This window comes from Salvelinus fontinalis, chromosome 7 (assembly GCF_029448725.1).
Source record: "Salvelinus fontinalis isolate EN_2023a chromosome 7, ASM2944872v1, whole genome shotgun sequence".
Classification (NCBI taxonomy): Eukaryota; Metazoa; Chordata; class Actinopteri; order Salmoniformes; family Salmonidae; genus Salvelinus; species Salvelinus fontinalis.
In genome coordinates, this window is record NC_074671.1 from 38,697,660 (window position 1) to 38,715,973 (window position 18,314).

The 18,314-nt window shown below is 41.8% G+C and overlaps 1 protein-coding gene across 2 annotated transcripts in view; it reads left to right on the forward strand.

Moving 5' to 3' along the window:
- The window catches only part of LOC129859461 (enhancer of polycomb homolog 1-like), a 77,438-nt gene that overhangs the window by 37,804 nt on the left and 21,320 nt on the right, over positions 1 to 18,314 (forward strand). For both annotated transcript variants that reach the window (XM_055929280.1, XM_055929279.1), the window contains exons 5-9: positions 1,201 to 1,349; positions 2,627 to 2,783; positions 6,464 to 6,622; positions 8,928 to 9,017; positions 9,224 to 9,372. In XM_055929280.1, the coding sequence (XP_055785255.1) occupies positions 1,201 to 1,349; positions 2,627 to 2,783; positions 6,464 to 6,622; positions 8,928 to 9,017; positions 9,224 to 9,372 (704 nt within the window). The remainder of the gene's footprint in view (positions 1 to 1,200; positions 1,350 to 2,626; positions 2,784 to 6,463; positions 6,623 to 8,927; positions 9,018 to 9,223; positions 9,373 to 18,314) is intronic.

Genomic DNA, 18,314 nt, shown 5'->3' on the forward strand with positions numbered 1-18,314 from the left:
CTAACCTTCTCAGAATTCTTCCGATGACACTCCTGTAACATCACATTACAACATGCATATACAGTTTGATCGAAAATGTTTATATTTAGCCACCAAAATCATGGTTAGACAATGTGAAATGTAGACAAGCTGGTAAAGAAAACGTCCTTGCGCCACTTAGACAGTGATCTACTCTTATACATAAATACTCATAAACGTGACTAAAAAATATAGGGTGGACAGGGATTGATAGACAATTTAATTCTTAATACAATTGCGTTATTACATTTTTTAATTTATCCTTACTTTTCAATACAGTTTGCGCCAAGCGAAGCTACGTCAAAAAACATGGCGTCCTAAGCCACTAAAATGTTTCGACAGAAACACGATTTATCATAATAAAAATGTCCTACCTTGAGCTGTTCTTCCATCAGTATCTTGGGCAAAGGATCCTTTCTTGGGAGAAATCGTCTTTTGGTGGAAAGCTGTCCTCTTGCCATGTGGAAATGTCAACTACGTTCGGGATGAACTGAAAAGCGTGCCCAACTTTTCACCTCGTTGCAAAAATAAATGTCCCAAAATCGCACTAAACGGATATAAATTGCTATAAAACGCTTTAAATTAACTACTTTGTGATGTTTGTAACTCCTATAACGAGTGAAAAGATGACCGGAGAAATATAACAGGCTAAACTAACGCTTGGAACAGGAGAGGGTCGGTGTCTTCCACGCGCGTTACGCAGCAAGAAAAGACTTGCTAGCTAAAGGTTTTTTTCATTTGTAGGGCCTGTGAACGAGCAATCGAGCCCGTTGGAATCGTCATCACGTAAAGGCATCCAGGGGAAGACGTAAGAAGTGTCCGTATAGTCATAGCAACGACAGTGCCCGTTTAAATGACTTCAGAAAAGTGGCCAACGTTTCTCAAATCTGACTCCATGTCAGGGAAATTGCTGTAGAATGGGCTCTGTTCCACTTAGAGACAAAATTTCAACTCCTATAGAAACTATAGACTGTTTTCTATCCAATAATAATAATAATATGCATATTGTACGATCAAGGATTTTGTGGGAAGCCGTTTAAAAAATTAGCCACATTAGCATAAATAGTCTAAACAGCGCCCCCATCCCCAACAGGTTAAAGTAAGAAAATGCTAATTTAAAGGCTGCTCCCATGCTTTATTCCTGCATCAACATAGATGTTAACATCTTACTTGTTTCTGCAGAACCGTAAGAACGACGAGGCTGGGTATGAGAAGATGCTGAAACTGCGGAGGGATCTAAGCCGAGCCGTCACTATTCTGGAGATGATTAAGAGGAGGGAGAAGAGCAAGAGAGAGCTGCTCCACCTCACCCTGGAGATTGTAGAGAAGAGGTGATACAGATTTGATATTTTTTACGTTTTATTCATATGAATGAGAGAGACGGATGAGGTCATCACCGTGAGGAAAGAATGGATAACTTTAGTATCAAAACCCCACCATTTCTCCCTGTGATTTTTCTGCTGTTGTGGATTATGAATGAATTGTCCCCCAAATCAATGAAACAGTTACTTTCTCTGCGATTGTAGCAGACTATTAACTGAACAGGGTTTTTTTGACATCCCTGGCCGTTTTGTATCTGTGGCTCTGTAGTAGCCGGTCTGGTTGATTTTAAACTGCGATGTTTGTTTAAAAAAATGGCGTGTTAATACCCATCATACAGGATGTGTCCCAAATGGCACCTTATTCCCTAGTACACTATGGGCCCTGGTCAAAAGTAGTGCACAAGATAGGGAATATGGGACGCATCCTGTATGATGGTATTAGCATGTTTTTTTTAAGGAGACGGGCTCTGCTCCTCATGTTAATTGGCAGCATCGTTCAGTGCTCTGTTTTGCATACATTATCAAATAGAGTTCACCTTATTTTTCAGTAAGGTCAAAGCAATGCGCTCATTGACTTTGACTCGTTACACTGCTGCCCATTAAAAATAATGGTATTGTCGGCACAGAATGGAATAGAATAAGCTGGGCTTACTGTTGGTTAGTTGCGTATTATATCTCTTAAAACATTTTTGGGGGCTTGCTGTTCCCTTGTGGAGCAGTCTATACTGTGTCCCAAATGGCAGCCTTTTTCCTATATAGTGCACTACTTTTGAAGAGGGCACATTGAGCTCTGGACAAAAGTAGTGCACTATATTGGAAATAAGGTGCTATTTGGGACTTAACTATACAAATATCACGTATTAAAATGGAATATATTTAATCTGAAAGTTGCTGTCACTGACTTTTTGATTTGTAGTGACATTGCAATTTCCGCCTGTTATCAGCCTACCCTGCGCTGGTGGCTCCCTCTTTTATTCCTATGGTTTTATTTTTACTTAGTTATATTGGGATATTCTATTTTTGATGGGAGATGTTTTGCACTCCTATGCTAAAAAGCTTGTCAGTGGCATGGCAGAGACACAGGTAGCTAACGTCCTTCACTGGGCATTTTCTCAAATTTTGAAATGGTGTAGCCTACCTGCGTCCAGTAACCTGCATGTGCAAAGTATAAAAAGTGAAGTCATAAAAAAAGATGGCACACTGTTTTATTGTGCAACGTTTTGACCCAAAACGGTCTTTCTCCGAGTCTTAATCAAGCCCCCTTTATCTCCATGTGTCCTCCCCAGGAACGGCATGCCTGACTACGGCAGTGAGGTGATGGCTGAGGCCCTGGCCCAGAGGGCTCTGGTGAAGCCCATCTACACGATACCCATCATTCCCCTCTCCAACAGCAACCAGTACCGCCACCAAGACCACATGGACATGAAGGACTACAAAACGAAGGTAAGAGACAGGGCATAAAATTAACTTTTTTGTCCACCAGCCAAGTAAATTAGACCAACTGTTATGCCTATGCAACGCTTCTAATTTTTTTTATTTCACTCACCTCTTCACGCGTGCATAGCCCCCAACCAGGCAGGCAGTGTTGCAGCTCGAGGAAGGCTATATAGTATTTGAAGCTTAACTTTGTATAATTAATTTACCAGCTATGAAACAAAACTGAAAATTATATAACTGCAACTGCAGCATTTATTTTACTATATACAGTTGAAGTCTGAAGTTTACATACACTTAGGTTGGAGTCATTAAAACTCGCTTTTCAACCACTCCACAAATTTCTTGTTAACAAACTATAGTGTTGGCAAATCGGTTAGGACATCTACTTTGTGCATGAAACAAGCAATTTTTCCAACAATTGTTTACAGACAGATTATTTAACTTATAATTCACTGTATCACAATTCCAGTGGTTCAGAAGTTTACATACACTAAGTTGACTGTGCTGTTAAACAGCTTGGAAAATTCCAGAAAATAATGTCATGCTTTAGCAGCTTCTGATAGGCTAATTGAGTCAATTGGCGGTGTACCTGTGGATGTAATTCAAGGCCTACCATCAAACTCGGTGCTTCTTTGCTTGATATCATGGGAAGATCTAAAGAAATCAGCCCAAAAAATTGTGGACCTCCACAAGTCTGGTTCGTCCTTGGGAGCAATTTCCGGTACAAAAGTATCTATATCCACAGCAAAACAAGTCCTATATCGACATAACCTGAAAGGCCGCTCAGCATAGAGGAAGCCACTGCTCCAAAACTGCCATTAAAAAAGCCAGACTACGGTTTGCAACTGCACATGGGGACAAAGATTGTACTTTTTGGACAAATGTACTCTGGTCTGATGAAACAAAAATTGAACTGTTTGGCCATAATGACCATTATGTTTGGAGGAAAAAGGAGGAGGCTTGCAAGCCAAAGAACAACATCCCAACCGTGAAGCACGGAGGGGGCAGCATCATGTTGTGGGTGTGCTTTGCTGCAGGAGGGACTGGTGCACTTCACAAAATAGATGGCATCATGAGGCTGGAAAGTATGTGGATATATTGAAGCAACATCTCAAGACATCAGTCAGGAAGTTAAAGCTTGGTTGCAAATGGGTCTTCTAAATGGACAATGACCCCAAGCATACTTCAAAAGTTGTGTCAAAATGGTTTAAGGACAACAAAATCAAGGTATTGGTGTGGCCATGACCTCAATCCCTTGGAAAATGTGTGGGCAGAACTGAAAAGGCGTGTGCAAGCAAGGAGGCCTACAAACCTGACTCAGTTACACCAGCTCTGTCAGGAGGAATGGGCCAAAATTCACCAAACTTATTGTGGGAAGCTTGTGGAAAGGCTACCTGAAACGTTCGACCCAAGTTAAATAATTAAAGGCAATGCTACCAAATACTAATTGAGTGTACATAAACTTCTGACCCACTTGGAATGTGATGAAAGAAATGAAAGCTGAAATCATTCTCTACTATTATTCTGACATTTCACATCACATAAAGTGGTGATCCTAACTGACCAAAGACAGGGAATGTTTACTAGAATTAAATGTCAGGAATTGTGAAACTGAGAAAATGTATATGGCTAGCTGTATGTAAACTTCTGACTTGAACTGTAAATGTGGTCAAATGCATGTGAAATACTCGCACGGTGGAGCCCTGACCACCCGCCAGCGTGGCTGGTGAAAGACATCTTACCTGCCAATGCCAAAATTGACCCGGAGGTGGTGGTGGTCATTTTAGGCCCTCAAGAGGCAGATATTCCCATAGCTGTTATATTGATAAGGAGACTGAACATCGTTATGGCATCTTCAGTAACAGCTTTACTATATACTGAACAAAAATATAAACGCAACAATGTCAAAGATTTCCGCAATTTGTGTTATTTCATACAAGGAAATCAGTCAATTGAAATACATAAATTAGGCCCTAATCTATGAATTTCACATGACTGGGAATGCAGATATGCATCTGTTGGTCACAGATACCTTAACAAAAGAGGATTTGGATCAGAATACCAGTCAGTGTCTACTGTGACCACCATTTGCCACATGCAGCATGGCACCTCTCCTTTGCATAGAGTTGATTGTGGCCGGTGGAATGTTGTCCCACTCTTAAACGGCTGTGCGAAGTTACTGGATATTGTCAGGAACTGGAACACGCTGTCGTACTCGTCAATCCAGAGCATCCCGAACATGCTCGATGGGTGACATGTCTGAGTATGTAGGCCATGAAAGAACTGGGACATTTTCAGCTTCCAGGAATTGTGTACAGATCCTTGCGACTTGCGACCGCACATCATGCTGAAACATGAGGTGTTGGCGGCGGATAAATGGCACGACAATGTGCCTCAGGATCTATTCAGGGCACTCTTAACCAGCATGGCTACCATGCCATTCTGCAGCAATACACCATCCCATCTGGTTTGCGCTTAGTGGGACTATCATTTGTTTTACAACAGGACAATAATCCAAAACACACCTCCAGGCTGTGTAAGGGCTTTTTGACCAAGGAGAGTGATGGTGCTGCATTAGATGACCCGGCCTCCACAATCACTCAACCTCAACCCAATTGAGATGGTTTGGGATGAGTTGGACCCCATAATGAAGGAAAAGCAGCCAAGAAGTGCTCAGCATATGTGGGAACTCCTTGAAGACTGTTGGAAAAACATTCCCCGTGGCTAAAATGCTGCTATCGGTATGTGGTGCCGCACGAGACAAACTGAGCATAAAGCTTCCGTTTCCTGTTTTTGTAGCATTTGCTCTGCGTGCAATTTGAGGAGTTGAGACAAATGGTATTGTTAGAAAGGTCAACTTCTCTACTACAGTAAAATGTCTCAACGTATTCCACTTTCCATATGACCGAGACTGTTGGACCAAACCTCGAATGCAAATAGCTAATTGACACCACTTGTCAGAGGAAGAATTGATCTCAGCTGTGTTTTTGTGAGTCACAGGGGTAGGGGCGTTGTGTGTGTGTGTGTGTGTGTGAGAAAGGGAAGGTGCACACAGCACTGAAGGTTAGAAGGAGAAGAGACCAGAAAGACAACAAGAGGACGTAAATGCTTATATAAAAAATACTTGCTTCATGCGATCCAGACATTTTGGAAATAATTCGATATATTGCCCAGCCCTAAGGTACATATCATCTTGAAATTGAAAGATGCTCATCCCTACTACTTATGACTGGGTGATTAGTGACTCTATTGTTTCTCTCCCACCCTCATCTGTTGATGTAACCCTGTCCCTCCACACTCCTAGTCCAAACCCCGCTGTCCCTTTGCTTTCGTTTCTTCCATTGTTTTGACTTATGACACCCCTGCTCCCCCGTATTGTAGCATTTCTCCCTGCCTTTTCCCCCTGGGGCCTTAGGTTGAATGGGAGTTCAGTTCACTAACCCTCAGCGGAGGGGGGTGGGGTCTGGTCAGGGAGAGGCACAATCTGTCTGGGCAGAAGGATATGGCGCGTGCCTCGCCCACCATCTTCATATCAATGAGTCTTAACTCACTACACTGTTCTGTTTCTAAATGATTCTCCCCATCACAGCGCCACCGCCATAAGAAATTCTACAGGGCTCAGACACATTTCTGTTGCTCGTGGAGTAAATGGACCATTAATTAGTCTTCTATATTCTTCCTTCCAGCCAGAGAAAACTGAAGTGGTCCGAATGAAGAGGAAGTACGAGAAGAAGCCTAAGATTCCTCCTCTCTCTGCACCCCAACACTCTGGCCCCTCTGTGTTCAACCCCAAGGACCTCAACCAGTACGACTTCCCCAGCTCTGACGACGAACCCTTTTCCCAGGTGAACTCATAAATAACACTGCTGGTGGTGATGAGTGATGCGTCCTAAATGGCACCCTATTTATTTACTGTTTTACGAAATGGGATGCCATTTAGGGCGTAGATGGTAGAGGTCGACCGATTATGATTTTACCTCCGATATCGATTATTACAGGACAAAAAAAGCCGATGTCGATTTTTTTATATGTATTTGTAATAATGACAATTACAACAATACTGAATGAACACTTTTTTTTTTTTTACTTTATATAATATATCAATTTAGCCTCAAATAAATAATGAAACATGTTCAATTTGGGTTAAATAATGCAAAAACAAAGTGTTGGAGAAGAAAGTGAAAGTGCAATATGTGCCATGTAAGAAAGCTAACGTTTAAGTTCCTTGCTCAGAACATGAGAACATATGAAAGCTGGTGGTTCCTTTTAACATGAGTCTTCAATATTCCCAGGTAAGAAGTTTTAGGTTGTAGTTATTATAGGAATTATAGGACTATTTCTCTCTATACGATTTGTATTTCATATACCTTTACTATTGGATGTTCTTATAGGCAGTTTAGTATTGCCAGTGTAACAGTATAGCTTCCGTCCCTCTGCTTGCCCCTACCTGGGCTCGAACCAGGAACACATCGACAACAGCCACCCTCAAAGCAGCGTTCCCCATGCAGAGCATGGGGAACAACTACTCCAAGTCTCAGAGCGAGCGGCGTTTGAAACGCTATTAGCGCGCACCCCGCTAACTAGCTAGCCATTTCACATCGGTTACACCAGCCTAATCTCGGGAGTTGATAGGCTTGAAGTCATAAACAGCTCAATGCTTGAAGCACAGCGAAGAGCTGCTGGCAAAACGCACTAATGTGCTGTTTGAATGAATGCTTACGAGCCTGCTGGTGCCAACCACCGCTCAGTCAGACTGCTCTATCAAATCATAGACTTAATAATAACATAATAACACACAACAAGACGTTTATTCTTTCCGTGAAATACGGAACCGTTCCGTATTTTATCTAACGGGTGGCATCCCTAAGTCTAAATATTCCTGTTAAATTGCACAACCTTCAATGTTGTCATAATTATGTAAAATTCTGGCAAACTAGGCAGCCCAAACTGTTGCATATACACTGATTCTGCGTGCAATGAACGCACGAGAAGTGAAACAATTTCACCTGGTTAATATTGCCTGCTAACCTGGATTTCTTTTAGCTAAATGTGCAGGTTTAAAAAATATATACTTCTGTGTATTGATTTTAAGAATTTTATTGATGTTTATTGTTCGGTACAGTCGTGCAACGATTGCGCTTTTTTCAAATCATCCCCCGTTTGGCGAAGTTGGCCGTCTTTGTTAGGAAGAAATACTCTTCACAGTTCGCAACGAGTCATGTTAGCAGGCAATATTAACTAAATATGCAGGTTTAAAAAATATATACTTGTGTATTGATTTTAAGAAAGGCATTGCTTTTTATGGTTAGGTACACGTTGGAGCAACGACAGTCCTTTTTCCGAATGTGCACTGCATCGATTATATGCAACGCAGGACACGCTAGATAAACTAGTAATATCATCAACCATGTGTAGTTAACTAGTGAATGTGATTGATTGTTTTTTATAAGATAAGTTTAATGCTAGCTAGCAACTTACCTTCTTACTGCATTCGCGTAACATGCAGTCTCCTCGTGGAGGGCAATGTAATCAGATGGTTAGAGCTTTGGACTAGTTAACCGTAACGTTGCAAGATTGATTCACTGAGCTGACAAGGTAAAAATATGTCATTCTGTTCCTGAATAAGGCAGTTAACGCACCGTTCCTAGGCCGTCATTGAAAATAAGAATGTGTTCTTAACTGACTTGCCTAGTTAAATAAAGGTGTTTATATAAAAAAAAAAAAAGATTTACGATTGTTATGAAACTTGAAATCGGACCAAATTAATCGGCCATTCCGATTAATCGGTCGACCTCTAGTAGATAGTAGTGAAGGCGATAGTGTTAGGTATCGGTCTGTATTTGGTGGTGGCAGTAGTAGCTGCAGTAGTAATCGGACTTGTAGAAGAACTAGAACTAGTACAAGAAGAACTAGTACAAGAAGAACTAGTACAAGAAGAACTAGTACAAGAAGAACTAGTACAAGAAGAACTAGTACAAGAAGAACTAGTACAAGAAGAACTAGTAGTAGAAGAACTAGTAGTAGAAGAACTAGTAGTAGCAGCAGTTGGTGATATGATCACAATCGTGGCTGTTGTCTAGGTAGCCAGCCACATTGTTCTTATGGTCTCTTAATGTAACTCACCCATCCCCCCTTTACGTTTATGTTTAGATTCATTCAGGTTCCTCGGAGGCAGAGGAGGAGAATGACCCAGATGGCTGCTTTGTGTTCCGGAGGAAGGCCGGCTGTCAGTATTATGCTGTGAGTAGAGTAGCTGCCTGCCCTCCTGTGACTCAACTGCTCTATTTATAGCCCTTACGGCGCTCTCTCGGACAGCAAGCCACACACAGCCAGGGTTGCCACTGGCCCTGCTGCTTTTTTATCTTCCACATTCTGCTGGCCACATCAATGCCTTACTGATGGAGCTTTCCTCCTTTGTCTCGAACTCTCTTCTCTCCCTGTCTCAGTCACGCCTGGACCAGAGTGGTAACTGGCCATGGGTCAGCCCGTCAGAGGGCGGTTTGGGGGACCCTCGTTTCCGCTACTGTCTCACGTCTCTAACGGTGCCCCGGCGCTGCGTAGGGTTGGCACGGCGGCGCACGGGCAGAGGGGGCAGGTGAGTTCAGGCGCCCTTATTGCTCCCTAAGGCTGTGTTCTAAATGGCACCACATTCCATATGTGACTCTTTACTTTTGGGCTCAGGTCTAAAGGTAATATGATTCCATTTGGGACAAATCCCAAATCTCACCTTGTGGCTCTACTAGCCTGGTATAGTAGCCGTTCGTTTGACGGGATCCTATTTCTGTGCTGGATGGTGTTTAGGACAGGGGGTTCACAACCTTTTTTCCTCTAGGGCCCCTTCTCACGTTTGACAAAATTGTTGTTTGAAGCTCATTTCCTGCAATTCTACGTAATTTAAAAAGACTCATTACACTTTTTAGGTAGGCTATTTAATTATGATGATGATAATAATATACATGGATAAAGAAAAGAAAATCTGCACCATATTTCCTCAAACATTCTGCTACCAAATGTTTTATGGTAATTTATATGAACCTTCTGTTTAACTATACGTATTCTCTTGTACAGAAAGTGAATAGAACAATTGACGGCGACAGTCACACATTGTATAAGATTACTTTCCAAGCAAAGTCCAATCGTCCAAATTTGTAGCTCGGCTTCTGAATGTCAGTTATTCCGATGTGCATCGGTTGTATCTTCCTCCTTTTTTCACAGCTTGTTTCTAGCATAATTCAATCGTGGATTACTGCGTCGTTTAATGTTTATTTCAATCGTTAACATTTTTAAAATGTATTTTTGCAATTATTACCCTTCAAATCAAGGGAGGGACTTCTGGAATCTCTGGTTTAGGAGATTACGTTTAGCTGGCGACTGTTTCTCGCGCGTGCCCACACGAGAGATATTGGAATCAACTATCAGGTCTTTGAGGAGGCTAGAACTAGTACTCTCATAGTGTGATATACAATTACAGCTGCAAAATGTAATCCCGCTTATACCACCTGCCTGGGGTTTTGAATATATATCCAGAACTTACCATCTCATGTTTTAGGAAGATGAGTCTATAACTGCATCCCAAATGTCACCCTATTCCCTACATAGTGCACTACTTTTGACCAAATGGCACCCTATTCGCCACCAATGGGCCGTTGTCAAAAGTAATGCACTATGTAGGGAATAGGGTGCCGCATCAGTCTGTTATCAATAAGTGATTTAGGGTAACAGTTAGCCGCAAAAAAATATATTTGGCCGGTCATGCATATGTCTATAGGTTTATTTGCATTATTTTTGTTTTAATTAAATACTGTAGGTGTCAGAATTTAACATCTAGTCAGTCATAAAACCGTAAGTGTCGAGTTCCAAAAAATGTACAATGATTTTATAGAGTTAGAAAGTAACTTGCGTTTAACGTCAACTAATGGCTCAGTTTCTAGTCCAGTGGAGTGGTTGCCAAACTGAGGGGATCCACCCCCATCAGTCTGCTGCTCTCTCCCTCCACTGAGACCCGACCATCAGAGGCAGGCACCATCAGCCCAGTAAAATTAAAGGCTCATTTTTTTTAATTACCTTGACTAGCCTGTACCCCCGCACATTGACCTGGTACCCCGGATCTATTACCGGTGTGATCATATAGCCTAACTCAAATTTTGAAATGTGAACAGTACCAGTCAAAAGTTTGGACACCTACTTATTCCAGGGTTTTTCTTAATTTTTTACTATTTTCTATATTGTAGAATAATAGCGACGACATCAAAACTATGCAATAACACACATGGAATCATGTAGTAACCAAAAAAGGGTTAAACATAACTAAATATATTTGAGATTCTTAAAAGTAGTGAAACTGACCCATGAAGACCGCCACAGAAAAGGAAGACCCATAGTTACCTCTTCTGCAGAGGATAATTTCATTAGTTAACTGCTCCTCAGATTGCAGCCCAAATAAATGCTTCACACAGTTCAAGTAACAGACACATCTCAACATTAACTGTTCAGAGGAGACGGTGTGAATCAGGCCTTCATGGTTGAATTGCTTCAAAGAAACCACTACTAAAGGACACCAATAATAAGAAGAGACTTGCTTGGGCCAAGAAACAAGACTGGTGGAAAACTGTCCTTTCGTTCCAACCACCGTGTCTTTGAGAGACAATCACCCGTCCTCAACCCAATTGAGATGATTTGGACCACAGAGTGAAGGAAAAGCAACCAACAAGTGCTCAGCATATATGGTAACTCATTCCAACACTGTTGAAAAAGCATTCCAGGTGAAGCTGGTTGAGAGAATGCCAAGAGTGTGCAAAGCTGTCATCAAGACTAAGGGTGGCTACTTTGAAGAATCTAAAATATATTTAGAATTATTTCACATTTGTTGTTTTGGGTACTACATGATTCCATGTGGAGTTTTTTTTAGTTTTGATGTCTTCACTATTATTCTACAATGTAGAAAATAGAGAAAATCTATAAAAACCCTTGTAGGTGTGTGACTGCTACTGTATGTATATATATATATATATATATATATATATATATATATAATTTTTTTTATGTTCCAAACAGCAATGCATTGGCAGGGCAATTCAAGCAAAGCCAATATGCAGTGGTAATGTATTGGGCCTATAGCTTACCTCAAAAACCTCTGCTAAAGTACTGCTTTTAATTGGTTAATGTTGCATAGGCTTATGTTTTTAAGTCAAGCAACAACAACAAAAAATCTAAGCGGTAGATCTCGGCTTTCAGTTGGACTCAAAGTGATCTTGACTCAAAAGGTTGATAACCAGTTTTCTCTGTTAACTGTCAACGCTTCCCTTTACTGTGGCAATTGTGATCGAATCCATGCAATATTAGCCACTTTCAATGCAACAAAATGAATCAAAACAAACTATGCAAGAGATTTTGTTGTCGGCAGAACGCACCGGAGTTGGGATTCTACACAGACCTTTGCGGCATGAACAAGCAGAGCTGCAGTTGGCCTATATGCAAATATACCATTACCATATCTGGATCTGTGCCATTTACTCTGAACTGGACTGTTTACAACATGAGTAGATGCTCCTGTTTTGAGGTTAAAGCGGGTGCTGCGTGTAGCCATGTGTGCACATTTTGTTCATATCCTTTGCTAGTTAGTGAGTTATTAGCCTAGTTATAGGTAATTTATAGTCAGCAATAGAGGAGTGAATGATTTCCCAAGAAAGCACAAAATGTGTACCTTTCTAGACATCTTTGAAACGCAAGTCAGGTAAAGAGCTTAATTTATTTTTATACGGGTCAGTGTTGTATTTTGAGACAGGCTTGAATAAGCTAAGTAGCCAATAGGGAGAGGGTAGTATAATTTCTGATTCTCTGTAATAATGGTATGGGAATAATGTGGTTTATTTTAAGTGGTTTCTTGCATCAAACACAACCTTTGTAGTTGCCCCCTTTTCTGAAGCACAAGTGGATAAACCGGTTTATGTCAAGCCCTGCCTGTTATTCTTTTTTTTTTTCTTTTTTTTTTTTTTACGTCTGATGTAAGGCTATGCTAGGCAAAGTGCCGCATTATCTCAGTTCACTGGTCACGATGGCTACACCCACCCGTAGCACGCGCTCCAGCAGGTGTATCTCACTGATCATCCCTAAAGCCAAAACCTCATTTGGACGCCTTTCCTTCCAGTTCTCTGCTGCCTGCGACTGGAACGAATTGCAAAAATCTCTGAAGTTGGAGACTTTTATCTCCCTCAACAACTTTAAAAATCTGCTATCCGAGCAGCTAACCGATCGCTGCAGCTGTACATAGTCCATCTGTAAACTACCCACCCAATTTACCTACCTCACCCCCCATACTGCTTTTATTTATTTACTTTTCTGCTCTTTTGCACACCAGTATCTCTTCTTGCACATGATCATCTGATGATTTATCACTCCAGTGTTAATCTGCTAAATTGTAATTATTCGATTTATTGCCTACCTCATGCCTTTTGCACACATTGTATATAGATTCTCTTTTTTCTACCATGTTATTGACTTGTCTATTGTTTACTCCATGTGTAACTCTGTGTTGTTGTCTGTTCACACTGCTATGCTTTATCTTGGCCAGGTTGCAGTTGCAAATGAGAACTTGTTCTCAACTAGCCTACCTGGTTAAATAAATTAAATAAATAATAATAATAAAATAAAAAAATGTAATGTAAGCCTACATTGAACACCACACATTGGCTGCTACTGTAGGTTGAATGATAGAACATCTATTTCCATGTTACTATGTTATGGGATGCATTTTTCTCCAGAGTTTTTGATGGTAGGCCTACATTATGATGAAATAGCCACAGTAGCCTACATGGCCACTGTTAAAACTGTAACTTAAAGTGGATATAGCCACAGTGATCGCAGTAAATGTGCGTTGGAAGTTGCACAAGCTGAAGTTTGCGCTCAGTAGACCTGAAATTTGCTCAGTGCCGGAAACAATTAGATGGATACATTGCTGCCCCCCCTCAGAAAAAAAATACACTGCATGTTCCTCGTCGAACATCTCATTCCAAAATCATGGGCGTTAATATGGAATTGGTCCCTCTTTTGCTGCTGTAACAGCCTCCACTCTTCTGGGAAGGCTTTCCACTAGATGTTGAAACCTGCGGGGACTTGCTTCCATTCAGAAATGAGCATTAGTGAGGTCGGGCACTAATGTTGGGTGATTAGGCCTGACTTCCAGTCAGCATTCCAATTCATCCCAAAGGTGTTCGATGGGTTTGAGATCGGGGCTCTGTGCAGGCCAGTCAAGTTCTTCCATACTGATCTCGACAAACCATTTCTGCGTAGACCTCGCTTTGTGCACGATGACATTGTCATGCTGAAACAGGAAAGAGCCTTCCACAAACTGTTGCCACAAAGTTTGAAGCACATAATCATCTAGAACAGGGGTGGGCAAACTTTTTGACTCGCGGGCCACAATGGGTTCTAAAATTTGACAGAGGGGCCGGGCCAGGAGCATTTGGAGGGAGTGTTTGGGCCGGATATACTAAAGCATTAAATGTAGTGTGTGCAAACCTCATAGCACAGTAAGAACACTACAACCCAATTTATTAACTGTCTTTCAAATGTGAAAAATAGCCCTTATCAGTTAATAAATTTGTCTCAAGGAATATGCAAGATATGGCATTTACATACTATTTCGCAGATACCGGGATGAGGAAATGTAAATAGATTAAAATAACATACGCACTGTGATTTATCAAGATTGCGTCTGTTTTTAATAAGTTTCAATCGAAGGTGCAAAGTTAAAGAAATCAACATTTATTGAAAAATGGAATCACTTTCAACATTCAAAACATATTATTACACAACGAAATACTCAAGCTCAATAATATCTACTTGTGTTAAACTCCGCAAAATCATGGATGGATTGTCCTGACCGCGCGCTCTACAAACTCGCCACGGACGCCCTCGCCTTCACGCGCAAACAGTACACGTGTATCGTTGCCAAGCACACAGACATAGGCTGTATTAAATATCCTACCTGCAGCTGAAAATTTAAATTAAGAGCGATGTGTGGCGTGTTAATAAAGCTACTGTACCGCTGCTGTGCGTAAATGCGCATTGCTCTTAATTAAAAGACGCACTTCCAAACTTTCCATATGCATTTTTTCATAACAGCAGAAAAACTCACCATTTCAGTGGGAACAGTGTTGTTGGTCTCCCTTTTTTGCCAGTGCATCAAAGTCTGGAGTTAGTTTTGTTGTGGCAATTCTCAGGACAGATCTGAGGTGTTGGTCAGTTAACTTGGATCTGTGATGGGCTTTGTTGATTTTCATGACGCTAAACGTCTGCTCACACACGTAGGTTGAGCCAAACAACACCAGCATCTTCTGCGCCTTCCTCCGGAGGTTTGGAAACGCGGTCTCGTTAAGTGAAGCGTAAAAGTCATTCAGTTTAAGAGACTTGAACTTCTCCTTTGAGATGGAGTCAGACTGAAGATCGATCAGTTCCAATTGCAGCTCCTGCGGTGCTGATTCGGGGTCTTGTGACAGGGGACAGTACACCAGTTGAAGTGACTTGTCAATTTTTTCAAAATCACAGAACCGACGGCAAAATTTTCTGTGCAGATCGTCCAGTGATTTGCAGTATTTCTTCGCATTTCGGGCGGCCTCTTTCTGCACGGCTAGTGTGGGGAAATGTGCGAAAGATTTGTTTGACATTTGCCTGGAGAATAAAACCAGCTTGGATTTGAAGGCTCTCACATTTGTGTACATGTCGTGCGCAAACTGATCTTTCCCCTGTAGCTTCACGTTCAGCTCATTCATGTGTGAAAATATGTCCACAGCAAACGCAAAGTCACAAAGCCAGTTTGTGTCGCTCAGCTCTGGGAATTCTTCGGATTTCCCCATTAAATTAAAAAATGAGCGAATCTCGTCTTTGAGCTCCCAGACTCGTTGAAACACTTTCCCCAAACTTAACCAGCGGACGCGAGAGTGGTAAAGTAGGTCCTGGTGATCCGCATTAGTTTCTTCCAGGAACGTAATGAACTGACGATGATTAAGTCCCCTTGCTCGTATGAAGTTAACAAGTTTTACAACTGGATCCACGACGTGATTAAGCTGCAATACAGACTTACACAGAGACTCCTGATGAATGATGCAGTGAAGTAAAATAACATCCTGGTCAGGGGTTTCTTCTTTCACTTTATCCTGGATTCTTTTCAGCAGCCCGATGTTTTTTCCAGTTAAATTTGGCGATCCATCCGTGGTGACATTGGCAAGTTTACTCCAAGGTAGCTTCATTCTCTCGATGACAGCAGACACCTGTTCATATAAGTCCTCTCCTCGCGTTTTCCCTTTCAGTGATTCCATGCTCAAAAGCTCCTCCATTATCTCAAAACTGTCGTTAATCCCTCGGATAAAAATTAGGAGCTGAGCAGTGTCTTTTATGTCGTTACTTTCATCCAGTGCTAGTGAATATAACTTAAAGGACTCCGCCTTTTTGTTTAACTCGCTGACTATATCTTCGTCAATCAGTTCCACGCGGCGAGTCACTGTCCTGCGTGCTAAACTGATTTTTTCAAACTTGGCTTTGCTCTCCGGACACAAGAGACCTGCTGTCTCTACCATGCACTCTTTCAAAAACTCGCCTTCGGAGAAAGGCTTGCTAGCCTTTGCTAATTTGAATGCCAGCAAATAACTTGCCTTGGTACTTGACTCTTGAATTGCAGTTTGTCGGTGAAAAAAGTTCTGTTGACTCTGTAAATTAGCTGCCAACCTCTGAGCAGTAGCCGCCCGTTCTTGTGTTGACTGCTTGCTAGCATAGTTTGCATGCTTCGTGGCAAAGTGACGGCTGATATTGTACTCTTTGAAAACCGCAACAGCTTCTTGGCATATCAGACATACAGCCGTTGATCGGACTTCAGTGAAGAAGTATTTTGTTGTCCACTCCTTATTAAACACTCGGCATTCGCTGTCCACTTTCCTTCTCTTTGGTCCGCTCATTTTCACAGAAGGGCTTAATGGTGACGTGAAACGAAGTGAAAATTAAAGTGAAATAAAGAGAAATACGCGCCACTCCAACAACGGTCAATGTGTTTTGAGTGCGCCATCTATTGGGGAAACGTGGGCATTGCAGGGAAAGGGGAAAAAAGGAGGTTTTTACTATAATTTGGACAAGTTCGGCGGGCCGGATTAAAAAGCCTAACGGGCCGTATGTGGCCCGCGGGCCGTAGTTTGCCCATGTCTGATCTAGAATGTCATTGTATGCTGTAGCATAAAGCAGACTTTTAGCCATGTAGTGTATATATTTTTTTTAAGAAACTCAGTCCGGCTTTCAACTTACTCTTGAAAGTTATAGTAATAATAGTAGGATGCACAGGGTGCAATTTTGAAATTGGGTAGAGCATAATCAGTTTTCCTCTTGCCATGTCAGTCATTGCCCACCTTAGCGAGCTATTTATAACTTGTCAGAAATGTCCAGATCAACTGGCCCATGTCAGTTAAGGTTTTTAGCTAGGTTTTTTAGCCCATAGATTTAGTTTGAGTCGCTTAAATATCACATGAATACACATTAGACATGACTCCGCCAACAAGAGGGGTGTTGTTCATTAACAGTACTTGTGCCAATAGAAATAGACCTGGTGTCCACGCAGGCGTGATACGTTCCCTGTTGCTGGAAGGGGGGCCTGAGTGAAAGTTTGAACACCTGGTCTCTACGAGCAAACCAGAGCGGAGATACGTTGCTAAGCGACGCAGACTGCAGCAGCCAGTGTTGCAGACTATTTTTTCAGAGAATCACTAAATGCAGTTTTGCCGTTGCCCCGACGACGCCACAGCACCAATTTGCCTTGCTGAAGCCCAACTGCGGTCCCCTCACCTGGCACACACCCCCTCAGCTTGTGCTTCTTTACCTGTGTGCGTGCCGTTGCTGTGACATTTGTTTCATAGACAGCTTTTCTCACTCTCGTTTGCAGCAGAATTGAGTGGGGAAACTCGCTAAATGTTTTCAAAACCATAGAAATCCTCTGTCAACTCCCCAAAGGCAGCCTGAAAAGTAGCTGAATTTGACGCTAGCCTCCTCTACCAAGAAAAGTTGTTGGAGGGGTCTGAAAACTCGCTAAATATAGCGACAAAGTTGCTAAATTGGCAACACTGGCTGCTGCACAGGGAGCAGGAGCAGAGGGAGAGACAGAGGAGTAGCATGCAGCCGCGAACAACAGCAACCGAAAAGTTTCTTAGCATTACTCTCCTGTTCTACTGGTTTTCATAAACTTCCTTTCATTGTCCTGAAGCCAAAGGCACAATTGTTATCATTTTAACAACCTATCCTAGTTCTTGCATGTTGAGATGTCCCCACTAAGTTTCCAACGGAGATGTTTATCTCTGTCACATGAACCTGCTTGCACCAGGCGCGTTTCTTTTAAGAACAGTGTTTTCCCACACATTGCATTGTCGGAAATGCAATGTATTACATTGTCTGCATCATAACAGTAGTTTAGTTGCATGTTCAATAATATGAGACGATAGGCTTGCTATTGTCACATTCTTTTAAGCTAGTTATGAAAAGTTTCCATTCCTTGTACCCATGCAT